At 41.1% G+C, this 24,817-nt stretch overlaps 1 protein-coding gene across 1 annotated transcript in view; it reads right to left on the reverse strand.

Moving 5' to 3' along the window:
* LOC102062210 (uncharacterized) overlaps positions 1–24,817 on the reverse strand; it is a 53,874-nt gene that overhangs the window by 23,897 nt on the left and 5,160 nt on the right. Inside the window, exons 4-5 of the mRNA XM_074557307.1 lie at positions 24,518–24,733; positions 23,767–23,924 (exon numbers count right to left, since the gene is read on the reverse strand). Of these exons, the coding sequence (XP_074413408.1) occupies positions 23,767–23,924; positions 24,518–24,733 (374 nt within the window). The remainder of the gene's footprint in view (positions 1–23,766; positions 23,925–24,517; positions 24,734–24,817) is intronic.

The raw sequence follows: 24,817 nt of genomic DNA on the forward strand, positions 1-24,817 counted from the left end.
GACTTCACCCAGGCACAGAAAGGCAATGAACGCCCTCCCGCTCATCTTTCAGCATTGTGTAAAACACTCCGAATTTCTCAGTCGCTTTAAAAATAAACAAAGCCATTGCCAAGAAAGACTCTTAAAGCTGGAGATTAAACCAGAAACTTTCTGTAACAGATTTGAATGGTCAGTTCTGAATGGCTTAAATTCTTATGGAATTTGTACAGAATGCAAATCACTTAAATACACATATCCATGTGTGTATAGGATATAAAGATGTTCCCTAAAGCAATGATTGTCTGCATATCTGTGTGTGTGTTTGTGTGCACACATATTCATCTATTTTTAAAATAAAAGATATAAAGGTATTGCCTAAAGCAGTGGAAATCCAAGGTATGAACAGCCAAAAAATTAAACAGGTCTGATAACTTATCACATATTGCTTCTGGAAGATCTAGACTCAAATAAACAGATATCAATATTAAATCAGAAGAGTAGGTAAGAAAATGTAAACAAAGGATTATCTTTTGGAAAAAAAAAAAATTATCCCAGTAGCATGAGTTTGATCATCAGCCCAGAAAATGAAATTTCCATTTCCTCAGAGCAGGGAAGGGTGGCTGCTGTGCTGGCAGTGACGGCCAGGGCCTGGATCTCTGCTGTCCTTCCATCCCACACTGCCACTGTCATTCCCTGTTGGATCTCTGCTGTCATTTCATTCCAGGTTTCTGTTCTCCTTCTCTCCTGGATCTCTGATCTCATTCCCTCCCAAATTTCTGCTGTAATTCCATCCCAGGTTTCTGCTGACATTCCATCCTGGACCCCTGCTGTCCTTCCATCCCGGATCTCTGCTCATTCTCTCCACTGTCCCTCCCTCCTGGATCTCTGCTGTCACTCCATCCCACACTTCCACTGTCATTCCCTGTTGGATGTCTGCTGTCATTTCATTCCACATTTCATTCCTGGATCTCTGCTGTCCTTCCATCCCAGGTTTCTGCTGTCCTTCCATCCCGGATCTCTGCTCATTCCCCTCAGCTCCCTGCTGCCATTCTCTCTGCTGTCCCTCCCTCCTGGGTCCCTGCTGTCCCTGCCATGGCCCTCATGCCAAGCCCTGGCACCCTGGCACTGACAGTGGCCACAGCCAGCTCTGGCACAGCCAAACCAGCTCCTTGCTCTGTGTGCAGGAATTCCAGTGGATCCTGGGGAGCTGTGTGGGATTGACAACTCAAAGCTCCAACAACAAAACCATCAGGCAGCGTTTGCTCATTCAGTTCCAGGAGGATGCCATGCCTGGTGCTGGCACTGTTCCTGTTGATTTTGCAGCTTTCCATTTTATAATAATGCATCTCCTCTCAATGTGTGTGTGTGAAACTCATCACTTCTGGTAATGTCATCAGCCATGAATTACTGCTGTGCTACATGGAGACTTCTTTCAGAGTTTCTTTTGGCACTTCATGTGCTCACTTCCACTTTCTGTCTGAAGCATTGCAAGATCATTAGCTAAATCTGGAATGCAATTGGAGAACATGCAGGCTGACAGGAGGATCTGAACCTCAGATTCCAGAGAGAAAAATAACTTCTCAGGCAGATATCCTCATTGCTTGAAATATCTGGCACAGTGCTCCCTGGGAAACCACTCTGGCTGGAGGCCACAGCAACTCACATGAACTCACGCTGGGTTTACTGCAAATTCTTGATAGCAAAAAAATGCACAGGTCTGCTAACAATCAGAGCAGGGCATGATACCATCCTGTAAGGCAATCCTGTGCACCCCAAGAGGATAAAACTGCTCTGTGCCTCTTTAGCCATGGCTGAGGAGGAATTCAGCACTGCAGGAGCAATGAGGGTTTCCCTCAGGAGGGAGTTTCACGTTCTGTGGTGCCCACAGGCTGGCAGAGCAGCTCTGAGCTCTCATCCTGACACACACAGACCCACCCAGGCATGCAGTGAGTGTGCAACTCCTCCTTTCTCTTGATAATTCCTTTGTTTTTCCTCCCATGGAAGCTCTCCAGTGAGTGACCTGCAGAACAGGTCACAGAGAGCTGCCAGTGCCAGAATTTCCAGATGGGGTGAATGCCTGGTGTGAGTGCAATCCCGGCTGAGCAGTGCAGAGCACACTCACAGCACTGCCTGGGCCCTTCATCAGGAGGGGCAGAGCTCTCAGACTGCCCAGGCATCCCTGGGGATGGATCTAAATGAATTATTCAGCAGAACATTGCCAAGCCGAATGGTTTTTTGATGGAAAAACAGGAAAAAAATATTTGAACTCTAAGAAACATCAAAAAGAAAGAAGAAAAGAGCAAGGAAAAAAGAGGCTGAGCTGTGTCTGCTCTGTCATGCTTGGAGCAGGCACTGGCACTGCCTGGATGGTCACTTCATGAACTAATTGCTTCATCATTTTTAAGCTGAAATGCTCTGTGCCTGGACAAGTTTTGCTTTTGTACTTTTCTAATTCCTTCATCCTTTTAGTGGCTTTAATGCAATTCAGTGCTGACTCAGTTGATGCAGGGGAGATGCAGTTTTAGTTTGGACAGGAATTAAGAGGCTCTCCAGTAGCAGCAAGTTTCCCCTTCCTGCACAAAATGCTTTTTCCCTCCAGCATGCCATCCTTCCATTGTGCCCCTAATCAAATAAACTGATGAAAGTAAACATCTGTAATTCAGGAGGGGTTTGATCACTGCATCTGAAGCCAGGGGTTCTTTTACAAGTGAGCTGCCCTCTCCCAGGGTGGGACACGTGATTACCCAAGTGCTGTTGTTCCAACAGACACGCTTAAACCACCTATTGTGTGTTCTCTCCATAATTCTATTTGTGGTTTTGTTCTGTCCTGGCTCCTGCTCTGTGAGCTCCTGCCTCCCCTAATCCTCTTTAAATGAATGAGACACAGTTCTAAGGCCCAGAGATCTTGTTATCAACAATTACCAATTTCTGCCTTTTTGCAACACTTAAGGAATCAAAGGTACAAAGAGGATATTAAAGATCTTTCAAATACATGAATCAATAAGCCATATTGGATTAAAAGAATTTATCAGCAACCCTTTCATAAATCTGGAAGCATTAAAACTAAGAAATATTACAGTGACCCCAGGTTAAGTACAATAAGGAACAGAGCTGATGAAACATGGCTAATGATTGTGTTTGAAATACACACACACACACTGGGGCTGGCCCCCACACCATTATTTTCATTGTGCTGCTACATCATCAATGTTCCCACCCACAGAACAAAGGAAAGCAAAAAGCCCGTTTTTAAAAAAGACTCAAGAAATGTGAGGGCTCTGCAGCCCTGCAAAGGCTGCTTCTAAAGAATTTTGGCCACTAAAAAAAGAATATTTCCTTGCTACCAGCCCACTAAAGCATTCTGGCCACTAAAAAAGAATATTTCCTTGCTACCAGCCCACTAAAGCATTCTGGCCACTAAAAAAGAATATATCCTTGCTACCAGCCCACTAAAGCATTCTGGCCACTAAAAAGAGAATATTTTTTTGCTACCAGCCCACTAAAGCATTTTGGCCACTAAAAAAAAGAATATTTCCTTACTACCAGCCCACACCAGCTCCATTTGTGTTATTGATAAGTTTTGAATCACCAGAGAAATCCACATTTGCACACATTGTTTAGACAAATACCTGGCAAGGGAAAGCAAAGCCCCCTCCCCACCATGGGTAGACCTGAAAGGAGAAGGAGGAAAGGAATTTTATTAAAACTAAAGTAACCCAGTGGCACTTTTGTAATTTTGATAACCCAGGAAGTTTTCCTTTGGTTATTCTGTAGCAAAACACAGATTAAATAACAAGAGTGTTTTATAATGCACAGTGAGATCAAAATCAAACCTGGGGGAAAATCCCTCTCTTCAAACCCTCTCTTTTAATGTTTGATGGAAATTTGAAAAAGATCAGAATAATAAAAATTACATTGAATTTGGGACACTACAAAAAGCATAAGAAATTCCTTTCCATTATAAAGAGAGTTTTGTTTTTGTGTCAGTTATTTGATGTCTAGAAAGTCTCAGACCTTACTAAAGCTACCACCTCCACCTCTATTGATTTAATTTATTTAAACAAACCACTGCAGGATTACTGAAATATATATTTGCTCCATTCCAATGAACATCTAAGCACTGTGTCCCTACAATAATCATATTCATTCCAGAGATAAATATTTTATAGCAAGACCTTACTAGAAAGTTAATATACTAACTATATTCTTTACTCAAACTCAAGAGACAAATTAATATCCACTCTATGCTGATACCACACATAAAAGGTACTTAATTTAATTGGAATACTGGTAGAGTAAAAGGAAAACAAAATTAAAGGTTGCATTGGAATACTAACACCCTTTTACAGCCCACAGTATATTTATTTCCTTACTGCCTGACTCTGATGGGTTTATTTTCTTTTCTCTATGTACAACCTTTACCTCTGAGCTGGATTAGAAACTGGATGGAGATTTTTCATTGAAATTCTGAAAACCCTTTAAACTGAATATTAATAATAATAATTTAAAAGCATGGGCTGACCTGCACGAGCGTTGGACAGCCTCTGACAGTGCCAAGGATTTAAAGATTCGTGTACCCAGAAAATCAGGTTCATCAGCACTTTAATCCCATGCCCTGGCATGATTTGGTGCAGGGGTGACAAAATGGAGGTGCCCAGTCCTGAACTCCCAGTACCAAACTGGATAAACTGGGGCCAGTTCAGCAGAGGGGCAGCAGGAGGGGCAGTGGGGAGGGAGCCTGGCATGGGCTCCTTGAGCCTGGCAAAGGGGGCACAGCAGCACCCTGGCACCCCCTGAGCCCCCCTTGGCACCCCCAGGGCTCCCCTTGGCACCCCCAGGGCCCCTGAGCCCTCCCTGGCACCCCCTGAGCACTCCTTGGCACCCCCATAGCGCCCCTTGGCACCCCCAGGGCCCCTGAGCACCCCCAGGGCCCCTGAGCACTCCCTGGGCCCCTGAGCACTCCCTGGCACCCCCAGGGCCCCCTTGGCACCCCCAGGGCCCTTGAGCCCCCCCTGGCACCCCCAGGGCCCCTGAGCCCCCCCTGGCACCCCCAGAGCCCCCCTGGCACCCCCAGGGCTCCTGAGCACCCCTTGGTACCCCCAGGGCCCCCTTGGCACCCCCAGGGCCCTTGAGCCTCTTCTTGGCACCCCCAGGGCCCCTGAGCACCCCCTGGCACCCCCAGGGCCCTGAGCACCCCCTGGCACCCCCAGGGCCCCCCTGGCACCCCCAGGGCCCCCGAGCAAGGAGTGCTCAGGGTTCCAGCATGAGCAATCGTCACTGCACTGCAGGAAACCAAACAAAAAGTTCTCTCTGAGGGAACAACGGAGCAGTGCAAAGCCCAGAGAGGAGGGAAATCTCCACCTTCCTCCAGAGGTTTGGGACCGGACAAACCCCCAAGCGAGCTGCTCTGAGGGGAATCCTGCTCGCACTGGGGGTCCCCCAAGGGCCCTGCAAGCTGAATAAAACTGCTTTGGGCCAGACCTGACAGCCACCTGAATGCACAAGACCTTTCTTCAGAGAGTGGCCAGGAAGAGAAAAAACTCAGGACAATTCTAATGACTCCTAGCCCAGATTCCAGTTATGGATTTCCAGAGCTGCTGGGGTGTTTATTCCCTATTAATTTCTTGTTTTCACTGCTTGGAATAATGAAATCAATTCTTGTTGCAGAGCTCTCTTCCATGAGTATTTCTAATTGCTTTTGGAATCCATTTAGCACAAGGCACATGTCCCAGCCTGCTCCAAGGAGTCACAATTCAATCCAACAATGCAGGAAAAGTACCAAGAGACTTTCATGTACATCAAACACTTCTCATTCACTGCTGAGCTCATTCTTTTTTTACCTCATTAGAAATCTTTTTTTTTTTAATTATTATTTTCAAACAAAGCAATCAAATGTAATCAAGGTTCCAATGATTCTTTTGGAACTGAGGCAGCAGTGATAAAAATGTCATTTTTAGGACATTTTCTTTGCTGGTTTTTTTCAGGTATTTCACCTCCACAAGGTCTGCCTGTAACCAGAAGGCACCTCCAGCCAGATGAGGTATATTGTGGTGGTTTGACCAGGAAGGAGTGGGAATTCTGGGATGCTGTGGTCAAACCAATGGATGTTCGGAGTTTGATACTGACACCTGGTGTCAGTATCCTATTTTCCTGGTGCCCCTATTTTCCTGTAGTTTAGGTAATAAAGTGTTCTTTATGTTTAAGCTGGAGCCTGCTTTGCTTATTCCTGGTCACATCTCACAGCAGACACCAGGGTGAGGGCATTTTCATGGGGGCACTGGCTCTGTGCCAGGCTCAAACCATGACATATATTTAGAGATAAATATTTAGCATTTTATCATTTTAGCATTTCATTGCTGTGTGCCTCTAGGAAGGCAGGGTCTGGCCACAGGAGCTCAGGCTGATCAGGATTTGATACCTATGCAATTCTTATTTTGAATATATTATTTCTCACTGTGACAGCTCCAGAGAAGAGAGGTTAGCAACAACAAAGGGCTGCCCTCCCTTGTCTTTCAGCAGCTGCTCCTGCTGCTCTCAAGGTTTGCACTGAACTGAACTCTGCATTGTTCCCAGAGCTGTCTCCTCCCAGACCTTTCAACACCAAACCTTTCTGGCTCCCTCCCTGGGCAGGAGCTGCTCTGGGCCCAGCCTGCACCCGGCAGGGAGCAGAGGAACCTTCAGGGCTGCCCTCAAACCCTCCCAGCCCAGGAGCAGCCCTGGAGCCCCTTCCAGGGAGGCCTTTAAGGTGACAAAACCTTAAAAACCTGACAAAGAACCTGACCAAGATGGTCTGACCAAGATGGTTTTGTTATATCTGAGCTCACCCCAAACCAGAATGTCTCTCTTCAGTGATTTCTGGGCTTGATGGATTCTTTTCCAAATTTTGGCTTCTGTGCATTGTGCAAACAAATTGATTTTTGCTTCCAAACCACTCCATGCTCGTGCATCAGACTGCACACACCACAAGTACAGCAAATTCTAAACATGTCTAAAGTTTTATGTAACTCCAAGAGATCACAGGGTTTTCCTTTTTAAAGTTACCTTAAAGTTTTCCTTTTTAAAGTTAACACCAGAATTTTCTCTTATTCTCCTTTTAAAAATATCTACATACACTCCTTACATTTATCATTCAGGTAGAGACCAATACACACTAGAAAGACATAAACCTTTTAAACCTAATCCCAGAAAAAATGGCATTTCCTGGGCTCCCTTATTCTATTTGCTGAAGTTTGTATTAAATTATTATAACTTCTACATATTAAGACATTTTTAAAATCTATATATTGATTTTCATCAATACATCAATTTTCAAATGAGATAACTTAGGTGAGTCACTTCTCCTATTTTATCTTTTTTAAAAGAGCAATGAAAATATAAAATTTACAAAGTTTGCCCCAAACCAGAAGGGTTTGATTTGGAAAATGGGAAGATTATTTCAATTATTTCTGTAGAAACTGCTTTAAACTGCTTAAGAAACCTTCTTGAAATGATCTTAATCATAATGAACATTTTTAGAGGTATTTTTAGACAACTACCAGTTATATCAAGGGGGCAAAATTGGACATGTTAAGAACAAAATGATGAACTGAACTATGAAGCTCATTGATACTTTCAACAATGCATTCAATGTTACTATAACATATTTTTAATGTAACTTAAACATATTTTTAATAGAATTTAAACTAAGCAGAACCCCCTGAACACCACATCTAAACCTCCACTGGGAGAAATACTCAATTACTTTCTGCATGCATAATACCCCTCCAGAATAATCCCCAACTTGTAGGGGAAAGCAGTTGAAGTTTTTAACCAGGGATTTGCTCACACTTCATCAGTATCGTATTTACATGAGCTCAGGCAAACACCAGTGAAAGTTTTACTGTCAATTTTCTTTGCATGTTGTGCTTTTAATCCCCCCAAAGCCCCTGCAGGTGCTCCCCAAGGTGCAATCAGCTCTCCAGGCTGGGGAAGGAGTTTCAGCTCCAGCCCAAATGGATTTGCCAAGGGATGGAGTTTGTCCTATGGCAAGTTTCAAATGTGTAATGCAATTAAAAAACATTCTGTGGGTGCAGCTCTAGAGATGACAGAGAAATAATGCAGAATGGGAAATATGGGAACGCTGGGCACCTGTGCGATTTGTACACATTTATAAATAAATCATAAAATATATAGAAATCCTATCTGGGAACGCTGGGCAACTGTGTGATTTGTACACATTTATAAATAAATCATAAAATATATAGAAATCCTATCTACAGACAAATCAGACAAGTGCTAATGGATTTAGACACCCTATAGATAAAAGATACAACAGATAATACAAGAATTTAAATCCATGTGCCTTTACAAGTGTTTAATGGACATTTCTCTATAGCCACAGCAATTTTTAGGTCTTTAACAATTACAAATAATTGCTGTGTATATGGGAATTTGAGGTCCAAAAAGTAAGTGAGTATGAACTATTCTTGAAGTTAGCCACATAAAGCTGCACATTTTAAAGCCATAAACTTCCCAGTCTATTAGAAATAGAGCACATTTGTATTTTAAGAGGTTTTCCAAGTGCAAGTGTGATTTACATTGTTCAGCCCCTTGCAGTTATTATTCATTTCCATGCAGGAATGCCCAGGAGAGCAGCCTGCAATGATTCATCTCAGGCTTGCACCAGTTCTGTGCTTTGTGATGACACCTGTGGCTGTGGCACAGACAGACAGGATTTTGGGCAGGATTTTGATTTTTTGGGTTTTCCCCCATTGCTGTATTTCCCCTCTGAACCCCCTCACCAAGCACCCCACCCCTTATTTTACCAACACTGCCATCCTTAGAGAATATCTGAAATATTCTATGTGTTAGCTCTAAAAAAATCCATAGAGTAGTCAAGAGCTATCAAGGTCATTTCCTTTAGATGAGTTATGTTTTGTCTGGATTTTTCCATTTTTTTCCTCTGGCAACATATGGCCAATCAGAATAAGAAAATCCCATCTGTTTGCAATTGGTTTCAGCTACCATGCCTTAGTCTGCTGGTAATATTTTGAATTCTAAGCTAAGTAGGTCTTAAGCTGAGTTGTTTTTGTTGGTTTTTTTTTAACAGATCTCTACAAAGGAGAAGATTCCAAACCAGCTTTAAATCCACAGTGATACTTTGAGAAATAATTTTGATTTTTCATTCTATATTATTGTCAGAATAAAAGCTGCTTTTTTACAGCTCATTTCTAGAGCTGCAGTTCTTAAAGATAAAAGCGCAGGGGAGGTGCCAGCCCCACTGAGAGTGTTTTCAATGTTTACACAGGGCCCAGCAGAGCATTGTGGTGCTGAGATCAATAATTGTGTGGCACCAGTGATAACAAAGCCTGGCACTGGAACCACACTGGGCTGGGGTGAAGTTCCTCTCTCAGCATCTCCTCCTGCAAAACAAACACCTGGGTGGGGAGAGAGCTGAGCAGCCAGGGCTGCAAGCCTGGGCTGCATTTCTTTCTGCTGGATTATTTCTAATCCACACCATTCCTCCTGTCTAAAACTCTGCCATTGAGATACCCTTGGAAGCGTTCACATCTCCACCTCTAAAGCAGCAAAACTCCTTTAGAGAAAGCCAGCCCAAACGGCCACGAAATGATCAAGTGAGATATTGAATTTACAAAAAAAGAGGGCAATATTCCCCGGTTTTGAGTTTTATTCACTACAGGGTGCTGCACCAGATGCTGGGAGAGGTGACTTAGGAGATTTTCCTGCTTGCTAAGCAGCAACTAAACCAAGTTGCACATTCCCAAGACAAGGAAATCTTTCAGATTAGCGTCTGATAAGGGAGTAAACAAATCCTACAGCAACCAGGAATAATCATCTCAGCATTTCAGGTATGGAACCTACTGAGCATCAAATCATCTCAGCAGTGCCTACAGGAAACCTCTGGAGAATAAACACCTGATAAATCATCCTTGCAGAGACACAGTTAAATACAAACTCATACAATGTCCACAAGCAAATGAAAATTTCAGGGCAGATTTATTAGCTTGTGGATGTTCCTAATTACTTGAAAAACTATAGGCTTACTACCAATGGTAATAGCAATCTGTAATAAGACCCTAAATCTTGGGAAAGAAAGAAGTCACTTATTGAAGAAATGGTTTCATTTTCTCTCTCCTTTTATTCTTCACTCTTGGAACACAGAGCCAATACGGGCAGGGCCAGGGCAGCAGCTCTGTTCTCCTGTCACCCCAACACGGCTCCCTGCAAGTGTGGGCTCAGAGATGCAAAGGGCAGAGCAGGGCCTGATTTATTGCATTCAATTATTTCTGTTTAAAAGTTTCCTCAGGGGCACAAGCACATAATATATTGTACTTTCCATTACCTGGTGCAAATGTAAAACATACCTGAAAAACACATTTCATGCTTAAAACATATTAAAACAACAAGTAAGATGTCATGGCACGAGTTTGATAGATTAACTGCCACTTACTGATGTTGTACTATATTAGTTAACAGCAAATTAATATCATCAGGCATATTTCCTCTTTTATACCTAAAAAATATTAGTATGGAACCAGAGATTCCCATAAATTCTTATCACTCAGTTCTAGAAGAGGCCTTTTAATCTAATTTGGGACAAGATAAGCAGAAATTTCTCCATTTGTTTGCAAACCTGTTACTCATTCAAACCCTGTTCTACCCCAGTTACCTTTTGTTAATCAAAAATTTTTTATCCAAAAGCCCAAAATCCTGCACAGGCATCCCCATGATTCTCCCTGATGGACACACACACTGCTGGAGTTTAGGAAGCAGCTCTTGGAGAGCATTTCAACAATTTGTCCCTCCATGGGATGGGATCAGGGCCTTGGGCACACACTGATCCACACCAGGGCTGATTTAAGGGAATCCTAAAACCTCAAACACCACAAGCTTTTAGAATTCTCCAAGTATGGCATAGAAAATGCTAAATAATTTCTAAATCATGAGTAGATCCAAAAGCCAGAGAACACAGGTAGACTCAGGCTGTGTTTTGAATTTTAGGTCTAGAATGGTATTTATGGTTTAATGTGGAGTGCACAGAGGAAGAAATTGCCTTTTAAATGCCACCTTGCAGTTTTTCTTTAGCATACCATGAAGCATCACAACAATTGGTATTTGTGTTTTTGTGCACTCAGGACATCCCTGCCCCAGCTCCTTTCCAAAGCACCTTCCCAGGGCTCTGCTGCAGATTAAATTGTGACAATTTAAACCCAGCAGAGCTGAGATTTGTGTCACTGAAACAGAGTCATCAAGGGAGAGTCAGCCTCCAGCTCAGTGATGACAAATGGGCTCTAAAGGCTGACATTCCCAGCTTCTGCCAAAAGGAAAAGCAAGAGCATCTTAATGAGGAGCAATCCAAGCAAAGACAGCAGAGAACGGCTTGGGAAGGCCGTGAGAGGAGCAGGGCTGTGCTAACACTGAAATAGCAGCTGCAAAATACAGCAAGGGCTCTAAAGGAGAGCTTGGCTGATGCCCAGAGCCAGCTGGCACAACTGGAACTGCAGAAAACAAAGCTTTGAAGGACAGGGATTCAGCTTATTCTAAAAATATTACTAATAAGATGATAAATAAAGGAGAAAAGTTAGTTACATTATTTGGGGCTATAAAGCCAAATGCTGAAGTAAACATGGATCTCTATTTCATCCTTATCTTCATGTTTTCCAGACCCAGCCCATAAGGAAGTAAAGAGTGGAGGAAGTGGGTTCAACTAATTAAAAAAGAGGCAATACAAGAGTGCAGCTGGTCCTGCTTAAGCACAGCTTCAGAAAACTTTGTGCAGCTTTGCAACCTTGATCTCCAGGCATTTCACCCCAGTCTCCTTCAGAAGAGGATGAAGACCTTGAATAATGCTGCAGAACACAGCTGACCTTTCATCCAGAGTATCTTTTGTGGGTTTTGTTGTGTTTAAATTAGGAAAATGCTTTTTAAAATTAATTTTTTAGAGAAACAACCCCAATATATTATAACATATAGAATTAGAAAGCAAAAGTGTTCTGATAAAATTTTATTTAAATATTTTGTAGTGGAATATAGATCATATTGCTTTTAGATTATTTCAAACAATAAAAAAGAATGACTGGGCCTGGTTTATTTAGAATCTAAGGAGTGTTCTCAATGCAAAGGGGGAAGGAGGAAGTTCTGTGCTGGAATCCTAAACGAGCAAGTATCAAAAAACTAGTGAAATGTGCAGCCCAGTGAAAGGTTCAGCATCTAATGATAAAAGCACAGCAGTGGTTCAAAAGCAAACAAATCCTGCTGGAATGAAAAATCAATGAGCTTTGAGCAATGGTGACAATGGAAAGGTCCCTCTCCCTGTGAGACCAAATGGAGAAGCCCCATTAGCAGAGCAGCCATCTGCCTTGTCCTGCTCCCCACGTCCTGCACCTCCACCCTGGCCACTTTCTCCTCCATCAACACCAGCACATCCACACTGGAGCAAACGGGCCCGAAATGTAGGGGAAACAAGAAAAATGAGTGATGTGGGGTGACACAGAAAGGTGCCAGGATCAGCCCTTAAAGCCAAGGCCCAGGCAGGCCAGGCCAGCCTTGGAGGGCAGGAAAGGAACCCTTGGTGCACAAAATGCCCCAGAGCCAGGGCCAGGGCTGGATCCATGAGCCTGAGGCACATCCCACAGAGAAATCTGATTATTCACACACACCCAGATTAAATATTGTATAAACGCAAGGTGATCCCACACAGCAGTGGGCTAAAGGTTTATGGCAGCCAATGTCAAACAAATGTGATTTCCCTGAATGCAGCTGAACAAACCTGGAGGTGAAGGACAAATCTGGATTATTGATAAGTGTCTCTGACTTGCCCCCTTTGATAACTGTCCAGTGTCTTTCCAGCCAGGCTAAATATTTCCAAAATAATGGCTGCAGTACAAACTGTGAGGGAAGAAATTTTACAAGAGACACCACAGAACAAAGTGCACTAGATAACACAAGTTTAAAAGACAACAGGAGTAAAAATTCCACTCTCTTGAAGAGAACATTGGCTCTGACTCATTCCCTGAAGGTGACATTCATAACAAAACCCAAAGCAACAAGTGGTTTATATTTGGGGTCTGTTTTATCAGCTGAGAGCTGAAATCTGCCTGTGAGAAAAGCAACATTCTGCTTCTATTCATGGCAGCTCTCTCCTGGCTTTGCATGACTTTCAAAGCAACAAAATAGTTGGGAAATCAATTCAAAAAAAGTTCAAGAACTACTCATTAACAGTCAGACATCTGCACTTCCCAAACCACCCAAAACAAAGGCTGGCTCCTAATCCCAGTGCATCATGTGGACAGCAGACTGTGGGGGAATGCAAGCAGTGTTTTGGCTACAGCACTAATCCTTTGCAGTGAATAAATACATTTGCCTAAAAAGTAATGCAAAACACACATATCCCTTTCCAAATTCCCCAAGTGCCTCATCTTCCTCTCCCCATCCCTTCTGAGGGCTCCATTCAATGGCCAGACCCAGGCTAATGAAGAGGATGTGCCAGCTCTGTACCCCTGCAGTCCAGATCTGTTTCTCTTCAATAAAAGTTATACTCACACTGCAGCATGAGCAGAGCAACTCTGTACAATGGCTCTGCCATTTATGACATGAGAAAATCATTTTCTCTATTACTATAAACTCTAATGATTCATTTGGAACCAGTAAAACAGGGGGTTTAGCTGCCTTGATGAACTTCCACCCTGGATTCATCTTTTAAAAAGCATAAATAGCACAATGCATCAGAAAAACCCCAACCAAATCATTCCCCAGCTTGTGGCTTTATGAGTTACAATAAAAACAACCTTTATTTATTTATTTTCCCACCCATAAATATCAGAGAATGTTAAAATTTGGCATGGAATCGATCTGCATCTCAGTGCTGCGCACTGATAAAAGAGATGGCAATCATTTAAGAGATAACAACACCTGCTTGTGCCCCAGGGGAATGAGGTGCAAGCTCTTGGTGGGGTGGTTCAAACAAAATAACATTGACTCCAAAACCCCACCCCAAACTACTCTGCAAACATATTTCTTACTTCAGAAAGAATGCACAGGACTATGGTGGCTTACTGAGATTTCTCCGATGATTTCCAAATGTTTCATTACTACAGAGTATGGGATAGGATTTCTGATCCAGATGCTTAAAAGAACAAATCTAACAGAGAAACTTAATCTGAGCTAGACTTGGCAAATTTTCTAAAATAAAAAAAAAAAAAAAATAGAATGATGTTTTGGAAGCTGCTCAAACAAAAGCCAAAATGGAAATATGCCTCTTTCAACCATACCCTGGGCTGCTGTTAAAAATAAGAGGGACACTTAGAGTTTCCACAAGTGTGAACTGCAGCTGAGGTTTATAAAATAGAAAAGTTTGATGTCAAAAGTGCCCAAGAACAGTTCTTTACTTTTATCTTAAGCTACAGCCACCATTCTCTATATTGTGTTAACAAAGAAAAAATATGAGAGGTCTTGCATATCCATGGAAGATTCTAGATCAATTAGAAGGAAAACATCCAATATTAAAAATTATTATGCTTTAAAAATAACCCACAGAAGCATGAAGATGGCAGAAGAGTGACCCAGTCCCCTGTTCAGAAATAATGCAGATTATTTAAATTTACCCTGACCATTTCACAGCACCTAATGAGCACAGGCTGAACTTACAGAGGTTTTTTTTTACCTCCAAACTGTAGGACAGAGAGCTCCAATCTGCTCGGAGTCACGTAGGATTTATGGGAATTCAAATGTGCTGAGGTATTGCTGTATCTGATAGCCTTGTTCCTCCCCTGAAGAAAGACAAGGCTCAATCTTTGTACAGCCACACATCTCTCTATAAACAACAGGGAAATTTCAAATCTTGGCCAATTCTTTTTTATTATTATTATTATTTCAAGCCATTCAGAGAGGAGAAAGAACCAAATTTATGTTTGGCTTCACTTACTTCTGGGAAAGAATTTGGCCAAATGTTTGTATTCCATCAAGAGGAAGAAACTATGAACTCCAACAATAAAAATAACCAATACCATATACAAATTACATATGGAAGAATGGTGGTAATTGTCTTTTCACCCCCCCTACCTTACATTATTGCTGTATGGTTGCAATTTAAGAAGTAGAAAAGCTCTCAAAGCAGAATTCCTACAGTGAGAAGCCAGACTGAACTACTACAGGGAGTAGCCCTGCATACCACAGGCTGTGTGGAGTTTAATTATGGAAATCTAGAATACCACATTCACGTTATATAAATCAATTTTATTCTAATTTCCTTGCAAAGAGGAAAGGCTCACAGAACCCAGAGGTATCAGAGTTAGGAAACATCTGCAACAAATCTAATTCTTTTATTCTGCTACAGCCACTTGGCTCCCAAAGTGTGAAAAATGGCTATCACTTAGTAAAGCTGCTGTCCAACTACTTGAAAGCACACTCACTTTGAGACTAAAAGTTAAATTACAAATGGTCTTACCTTGATTGGAGATTTACATTTTATAACAGCACAGAAATTTATAGAAAGGGAGAGTTCAGTCTATTAAATTTATGATGAGTTTAGATACTTTAACTTCACCTCGATTTTAATTACGTAACGAGATCCCAAAGTACAATTTTTAAAAAGCCCTGAATACAATCATTAATACAGACATTTAGACTCCTGTCAGTGAATTGTGGAGCTTTTCATTTCCCTGCAGTGCTGGTTTGAGCTCAGCCCCACAATGGCCAGGCCGTTTCCCAGAGCGGTAACAAAGGGAGGTTTTGTTGGGCCGCTGGAGGGGTCAGTGGCAGCTGCAGCCCGGGCCTGCCACAATCACCACCAAACCCTGCAGCAACAATGGCTGCTCACTGGAATATACAACAATTGGAATGCTGAAGCTGGAATTTCAGCAGCTGCTACTGGCCACTTTCCATGGCTTTGAAGCATCAGCTATCAGTGCACTCTTTGCTGCGTCTTCGCAGCCCAGATCTCATTTTAGTGATAAAAACCATTTGTGGGATTGTACCATGAGTCAGAGGCCTGATATCAGCCAGTATAAAAATAATCCCACAGAAATGGCAATATTTCCAATCCAAACCATGCCAGAGGTGCATTTTGCAGGGCAGTTCCTGCAGGAGCTGCCCTGAAGGGAAAGGGCAGAGCCTCCCCAGCTCCCCTCCCTCCAAACCAGCTCCACCTGCAAACCTGCCTCAGTTGATTGAAGCCAAACTTTCTTTTTGCACAAGTGAAATGATGGCATTGTGCCACTCAGAGCTTCAGTGAGCACTGGCCTTGCCTGCTGAAAGATCACTTGATTCTCAGCAGCAGGCAGACAATAAATCACAGTGCTGTGTCTCAGACTTTGTTATTCACACACACTGCACCAGCCCAATACCAGGTTTGTCCCTGTATTTTGAAATCTCTCCTTAAGAATATTTAAATAAATTATTCATATTTTAAAGCAAATTTCAATGTAGTGGAATTCAAACAATTCTGCTAATTTAGATTTCAGGCTTTTTCTGGGAGGCAGGAGCAGGGAGGAGCACTGATAACTGCAGGACAGGATTGAGAGGCTGACATTTATTTCTCACTCAATAGGATTTAATTTCAGTTAAATATAGCCCTCAAGGAATGAAAGAATAAAATATTCAGTCCCTGACACCTCAGAGCTCTGAGCCTTCCCAGTGAGCAGTGCAAGATAAACACATGGCAGATTTTGCAAACACACACAGAGACGTTCACTAAAACACTCTTCAGCTTCTTCCCAGAGTTATAAATCCATTTTCTCTTCTTTAATAAACCTTCAGCAAACAATATTCCCAGAGAGTTGAAAACAGCACTGATCCCAGCGAGGATCTACTGACTGAGACAGGAGGAACAAACACATTTTGGCTGAGTGAAAAGAAACAGATTCAGAGTCAAGCTCAAGGAAAGCAATTCAGACAGATAATTCCTGGGAGACAAACGATTCTGGCACCAGCAGAAAGCAGCAACATGAAAAACCTTTTCCAAGGTCATCTCTGGATGCACACCACCAGAAGGGGAAAGCCAGACTCATGGAAAATATTTAATCCATTGACACAGAATCAGGTGAGTTCCAATATTCCCTGGCCATCAGAACATTATTTCTTGGAAATTCTCAACAGCAAGTGCTCAGGAGTTGATGTGTGGGTCATAGCCCACGTGTGAAATAGAACACACAATAAAAAAAAAAGCGTTCTATTTAAATTAATTAAAATTGGTAACAAACAGATCAGTTAAAGTAGCAAAACACAGAGCAGAAAAAGAACAGGAAGATGCAAATTGTGAAGGAAAAGGAAAATTGTCCAAAGGAAACGTGGACATGAGTCCTTTGCAGCCTGATTTCACAATACAGACAAACATCAGTGTGCAACAGCATCACTGGAAATTCAGAAAGAAAATGATGATCATGGTTGCAGAACCTCTACATTAGTAGCAATCTATTCATTTCAAATAATGCAAGTAAATACTTATTCTGCAACTATTTTCAATTTTTTTGTGATTTATCAAGTCAGTCCATGCACCCAACAATGAACGGTGCAGTAAAGTGAATCTGGTTTCCACACAATGATTTAATTTTGATTTTTTGGAAGTGTAATATCGGTCTGTGCTTCAGAAATACTCAGTAATGATCTGTGTGAAATGCTTAAATAATATTTACAGCTCATAGGCTCCATTTATTTTAAATTAAATTGTATGAAGCCACCATCACATTTAACTGGTGGTATCAGCATAGGCAACTATGCAACATCAACAAATGCAGCCACTACAATTATTTAATGGAATTAATGTTAGATCCATGTTCTTTTCTAACCCTCCAGGATACCTGTTTCAGTGCTCATACAGAATAAAGAACTGGGAAATAGCCACATTTAATTCAGATTGTCAACAAGCCCAGCATCAGGAAACCCCAGCTGATGTCATGCTTTTCGTGGCATCTTTGCGACAACAAAGCCTGGATCCAAGATCTGACCACTCACAATTTCTAAACCAGCTTATAAAGCTAAATCCATGCAAACCCTTAATGGATCAGGATTTTATTTCGAGCGCTGCAAAAACTTTGGCCGTGGCCAAGTCTTATCAGCTCCGGTGGCAGCAGATTACAGGGGCTGTGCCATGGATCAGGGGCAGGCACTCCCAGCTTAAACCAATTACACACTTAGCACAAAGTTGTCAAACTGCAGAGCCATGCCAAAGCCTGACATGTCATTTCTGAAATGCTTACAAATTTTAAGGAGAGTTACACTGAATGGGGAGTCCGGGAAAATGGATGGTGGAAGGAGCAGGGTTTGGAAATGCAGATTTTAGTGGTGTGGAAATGAGGGATCCACACCAGCTCAAGCTGCACCACTGCACAATCTACTGGATTTTTACCAAAAGCCCACGGTTCAAACTCCCCTGCATCCCTTCATGGGCAGACAGATCTATTAAATTATTTGCCAGCTGGGAGTCATTTCTTTTACAATAAGCAGAGGAGTGAGAGGTAACTACAAAGCAATCCAGAGCTGTCCTAATTACTCCTTCCAGGCAGGAAAACGTGTGATAAAATGCATGTTTTGTGATTCCCTTCCCCTTTAGTGGCTCCAGCACTGTTAACCTGTAGCTTCTGCTGGCCTTCCCCAATGCTCTAAACCTGGTGAAAAACCCCGAGACGGACAATCACTGTACAATTTAAGGCACATAATTAGCAATTATTTCATGCACACTTCACAATAATAATCTGTTACGTACTAAGGGGAAAGAAACATTAATGAGCTACTTCTGGTGCCGCTCTGTGTACTGTGTTTGCATAATAATGAGGCCCAATCTGCTGGAAAACACAGAAAGGACAAATTAATAAGGTCGTCATTTTTGTCTAATGATGCTTAATACAGTTGGAGCAATCTGCTCGAGACAAAAGACGGGCACTCAGACATAGCCGATTATGCATTCGCGTGGCAGCTGAAATCTTTATTAAACAGAATGATGAATCTGATTAACATGTGATAACAAATATACAGTCTGGGCCAGGGCCCTGGCACCTCCCGCCAGCTCTGCTCCAGCCCCTCTTTACCGAGGCTTTACTGAGATTGAGGTCACACTGCAATTCCCCATAGGCGCATTAAGATAAAAGTTTGCCAAATGTGGTAACGTGCTGAACAAAACAATATCCTGTTATATAAAAGCTACTGTCTCAACAGCTGACTGTCTAATCAGTGATAGCAACAACTCCTTAATAAGTTTAAAATGTTAATTGTGGGTTTCGGTCGCCTTTTAGCATATCAAGGATGATTTAGTACATTAGCTAAGCTACATCTTAAAGCTTGTGCTACCAAATATTCTAATTCTATATTCTAATATTCTAATTCCAAATAATGCCTTCTATTCCATTTCACAACACAATTCTATTCTCAAAAAGGAATAGATAATTATTTAGGGGACTAAAAAATACAATTACTCCTTAATTGTGGGTTTCAGTTGCCTTTTAACACATGAAGGATGATTTAGTACATTAGCTAAGCTACATCTTAAAGCACCCCTACATTCGTGCTACCAAAAGATTCTAATTCCAAAGAACTGCCTTCTATTCCATTTTATAATATAATTCTATTCCCAAAAAGGAAAATACAATTATTCCTTAATACGTTTAAAATTTTAATTGTGGGTTTCAGTCGCCTTTTAACATATGAAGGATGATTTAGTGCGTTAGCTGAGCTACATCTTAAAGCTTGTGCTACCAAATATTCTAATTCCAAAGTACTGCCTGCTATTCCATTTCACAACACAATTCTATTCCCAAAAAGGAATGTACAATTATTTAGGGGACTGAAAAATACAATTGCTCCTTAATAAGTTTAAAATTTTAATTGTGGGTTTCGTTCGCCTTTTAACATAGGAAGGATGATTTAGTACATGAGCTAAGCCACATCTTAAAGCACTCCTACATTTACCCATTTCACAACACAATTCTATTCCCAAAAAGGAGTATACAATTATTTAGGGTCCTAAAAAAATGCAATTACTCCTTAATTGTGGGTTTTGGTTGCCTTTTAACAATTGAAGGATGATTTAGTACATTAGCTGAGCTACATCTTAAAGCACCCCTACATTTGTGCTACCAAAATATTCTAATTCCAAAGCACTGCCTTCTAATCCATTTTATAATATAATTCTATTCCCAAAAAGGAAAATACAATTATTCCTTAATACGTTTAAAATTTTAATTGTGGGTTTCAGTCGCCTTTTAACATATCAAGGATGATTTAGTGCATTAGCTGAGCTACATCTTAAAGCTTGTGCTACCAAAATATTCTAATTCCAAAGTACTGCCTGCTATTCCATTTCACAACACAATTCTATTCCCAAAAAGGAATGTACAATTATTTAGGGGACTGAAAAATACAATTGCTCCTTAATAAGTTTAAAATTTTAATTGTGGGTTTCAGTCGCCTTTTAACATAGGAAGGATGATTTAGTGCATGAGCTAAGCCACATCTTAAAGCACTCCTACATTTACCCATTTCACAACACAATTCTATTCCCAAAAAGGAGTATACAATTATTTAGGGTCCTAAAAAAATGCAATTACTCCTTAATTGTGGGTTTTGGTTGCCTTTTAACAATTGAAGGATGATTTAGTACATTAGCTGAGCTACATCTTAAAGCACCCCCACATTTGTGCTACCAAAATATTCTAATTCCAAAGCACTGCCTTTTATTCCATTTCACAACACAATTCCATTCCCAAAAAGGAATATACAATTATTTAGGGGACTAAAAAATGCAATTACTTAGGGTGTATATAATTACTTAGGGTGTTTTAAGCAGTTCAAAAAAATAATAATAATTTATATGCCACTGTGTTGGTGTTAATGGAGGTTTCTAGGTCAGCGGGGAACACAGGATGTGATTGAATTTGTAGAAATGCAGCAGTAAATTTAAAAAAAAATCATTTTCAATAGAAATAATTGATAAAAAAGGTTTTAAAAATGTACAAGATGCAATTTGTTAATCCCACCTTAATTTTAAGTTCTGAAAATACAGCGTTGCCTCTTTAAAGAGTGACCCAATCTAGAGTAAATAACAGCTCTTAAATGCAGGGGTTCTGTTTTAAGCTTGCTTTGCTGGAGCAATGTGATTTCTATTAAATGAACAATCCCTTGCCTTGCAGAACCAACTGTGCTTGATTTCCAGTCAGCAGTGGGAGATGCCACAGGACAGCTCGTGGCCATGAACAGGATTTACCACAGGCTGGTATCATCATTACAACTCAAATGTTGATTTTATCTCCACAAATACACTGCTCAGCACCAGCAGGAGCTGGGATTCAGGAGCACAGAACTGGGAGCTAAGATTGACTGAACCACAGCTTCTGCACTTGAATGCATCTGGGTCTGCTCTGGGAAATGGTAGCACATCATAAATCATCATTTTCAGCTCCTTGCACTCATTCTCTGTGCCTTCATCCACATCAATATATTCCCAATTACAAGAACAACACTCAGTGGATTTAAAGGTATGAGGTGATAAAATTAAAGCTGTATTTACCTCTAGCATCAATCATCCCCAGCCCATCCTACCTTTGTAAATAAATAGCATTATTTGCACACACAAAAGAAATAAAATAAAAATAAAATAAAATAAAATAAAATAAAATAAAATAAAATAAAATAAAATAAAATAAAAATAAAATAAATTAAATTAAATTAAATTAAAATAAAATAAAAGTGGTTTCCTTCCTCACCCCCTCAATCCCACATTCAGGTTACCCTAGGGATGGTGAGACCCAAAGCAGAGATGGTTCCCCAGCTCTGAGGAAGATGATGGGATCTGTTTGATGAGGAAGATGCTGGGATCTGTTTTATGAGGAAGATGATGGGATATGTTTGGTGAGGAAGATGATGGGATATGTTTGATGAGGAAGATGATGGGATCTGTTTGATGAGGAAGATGCTGGGATATGTTTGGTGAGGAAGATGCTGGGATACGTTTGATGAGGAAGATGCTGGGATCTGTTTGATGAGGAAGATGATGGGATCTGTTTGCTGAGGAAGATGATGGGATCTGTTTGATGAGGAAGATGCTGGGATATGTTTGGTGAGGAAGATGCTGGGATATGTTTGGTGAGGAAGATGATGGGATATGTTTGGTGAGGAAGATGATGGGATATGTTTGGTGAGGAAGATGATGGCATATGTTTGGTGAGGAAGATGATGGGATTTGTTTGTTTTATGAGGAAGATGCTGGGTTTGTTTTATATGGAAGATGATGGGATATGTTTTATGAGGAAGATGCTGGGATTTGTTTGACGAGGAAGATGATGGGATTTGTTTGATGAGGAAGATGATGGGATATGTTTGATGAGGAAGATGATGGGATATGTTTGACGAGGAAGATGCTGGGATATGTTTGATGAGGAAGATGATGGGATATGTTTGATGAGGAAGATGATGGGATATGTTTGATGAGGAAGATGATGGGATATGTTTGATGAGGAAGATGATGGGATATGTTTGGTGAGGAAGATGCTGGGATCTGTTTTTCCTGACACAAAGCCATGCATTATCAGATGTGTCTCTCCCAAAGCCTGAGCTCTCCCAGTGCCAGAGCTGGGGGGGTTCAGCCTCCTCCAGGCCCAAAGGTTCTGAGGTTTCTTTTTCATGAATACAGAAAGAATAATGGGGAAGAATGGGAAGGGAAGAGACTCATTCAGAAAATCTGCTGGAGTATTTATATTATTATTATATATTATTTATAACAGAGTATTTTTAGCTAAAACCCCCAGAAGTTCAATCTGCAGGTGGGCTGAGAAGAAAACACTGGTTTGTTTTACATTTTTAAGCTAAACCCAGCTGATCCCATGTTTACACCTGATGGAGGAGCCACAAAAAGACAGTTCAGAAGCCAAAACAAAAAATCAACTCATTCTACCTCAGAGGATCCCTTTATTTTCATATTCTGCCAGCACCAATTCCCTCAGTGTAACATTTCATTATGTTTGATACAAAATGAATGCTGGAAATGCCACGAAATTTTGGTGGTGCTGTTTGAAATCCCAAAATTCATGGCAAATAATGCCTTACAAACCTTGTCCATCACCACACTGCCATACTCTGCATTTCCAACAGCCTGGGCAGCTGATCCTGACACACACAGGCAAAACATGAGGATCATATTCAGCTTTTGGCAAAGGTTCAGGCTCAAAAATCTCTCACTGAGCTCAACTGTCTTTGTATCCATGGAATAAATGAAGGAAAATGCAGAAGTGCCCTGGGCTTACCTGCACAGACCCCTCAGGATGGAGCCCACCCTCCACTTTCATGAGAAAAATCCAGAATTTTCTCATCTAGATTTCAAAGGGTCCTATTGAGAATTCAGTTTGCTCACAGTGAAACACAATACCTAGAATAAATTTCTTCCTGTTGACTCCATTAAACCGTGTCCATGTTCATCCTTCAGGGGCTGATTAACTTCTTCTTTTTTAGTGCCAAAACTAACATAAAATTACATGTCTGAGAACTCAAGTCTACAGCACTTGTGTAAATATGTTTTGTTCTGGTTTTCCTTTCATGAAAGACATGGATGGCTGCTATTTTCCCATCCCTTTTCAGATGTAATTCCACAGACATTGCAGCAAATTAGGTACAGACAAATATATTCAGTGACCTGAACTCAGTTACAATTATCATTTCAAATCTCTGTGGTAGAAATCAGATCATTTTACATGATTTATCTAAGTAAATATCCATTCTACCGTTTACAAAAATAGTATTTTAGTATTTCCTGTACAAATCATTCCATTCTAATTTTATTACACAAAATAAAGTGATCTGACTTACCCATGACTGCACTTTGTTACTGAAATGAGTAACCTCAGCTCCTATCAGAGGGCTTGGAGAAATGGAGTGAAGGACACAGCTCCTGCACTGCAAGTAACTTGTCAGAGAAGATTCCTTCTCATTCCAAAGAGCATTTAAAGATAAACTGCCATTCAGGTCTTTCAAAAAGAAAGAAAAAGTGGTTTATAAAGGAATCAAAAGAGATTTTTGAAATTCATTATGTCAGTTGCATTTCACAGATTTCAAAGTGTCAGAAAGATTGGTAAAAGCTCAGACCTTGTGGCAAAATCACCTCTCATTTACTGTGCCAGCCTCACACCCTGCATGGGCAGCAGAATTGCCCACATGTGAAATAAATTAATTTATTTTTGCTCTCTGTCACCTGAAGAAGCAAAGGGGTGCACAAGGCCTGGGCTGACAGCTGGAGTGATTTCCTGTCAAATCAGCAGTGCTGTTTAACCAAGGTTAAACTGGGAATTGTGGCCAATTCCTGGATTAACTGGCAAGAAGTGGATTCTGTGCTCATCACCCTTTTCTTTTATTCTTCATCAGGATTTATGGAAGAGCCCAACAAATCTGGGAGTGCAGGGGACACTGGAGCTCCTTTCAGTGTCTGTTAAATGTGTTATTAGAGGAAGGAAAATCTCACCCAAAAGCTCCAAGGGAGGGGTGGCAAATTGTGGGTATTTAATTGAATTTAAAGCAAAAGGGCTTGACAAATTTTAGCTGGAATTGATCAGTGAGAACTTACCTTTCACTGGCATCTGATAAACCTTCAAAGTCTCTTTAAGGTGACCAAGACTTGCAGCATCTGAGATGACCAACATCACATTGTCATCTTCTGAAATGGCCTCGAGCTTACACTTACAATTATTAATGGATTCTTTGCTTCTTATATTGCCATTTCTGAAGAGTTTCCAGATTATTTGCAGCTCACTATTACTGTAGCAAGCTTTTCTCAAAATTCCTATAATTTAAAAAGTGGGGTGTAAGACTTATATACACACATGGTTTTCAATACAGTACTGTTCAACCATGCTGCAAACTTTCC

Source organism: Zonotrichia albicollis, chromosome 22, assembly GCF_047830755.1.
Source record: "Zonotrichia albicollis isolate bZonAlb1 chromosome 22, bZonAlb1.hap1, whole genome shotgun sequence".
Lineage (NCBI taxonomy): Eukaryota > Metazoa > Chordata > Aves > Passeriformes > Passerellidae > Zonotrichia > Zonotrichia albicollis.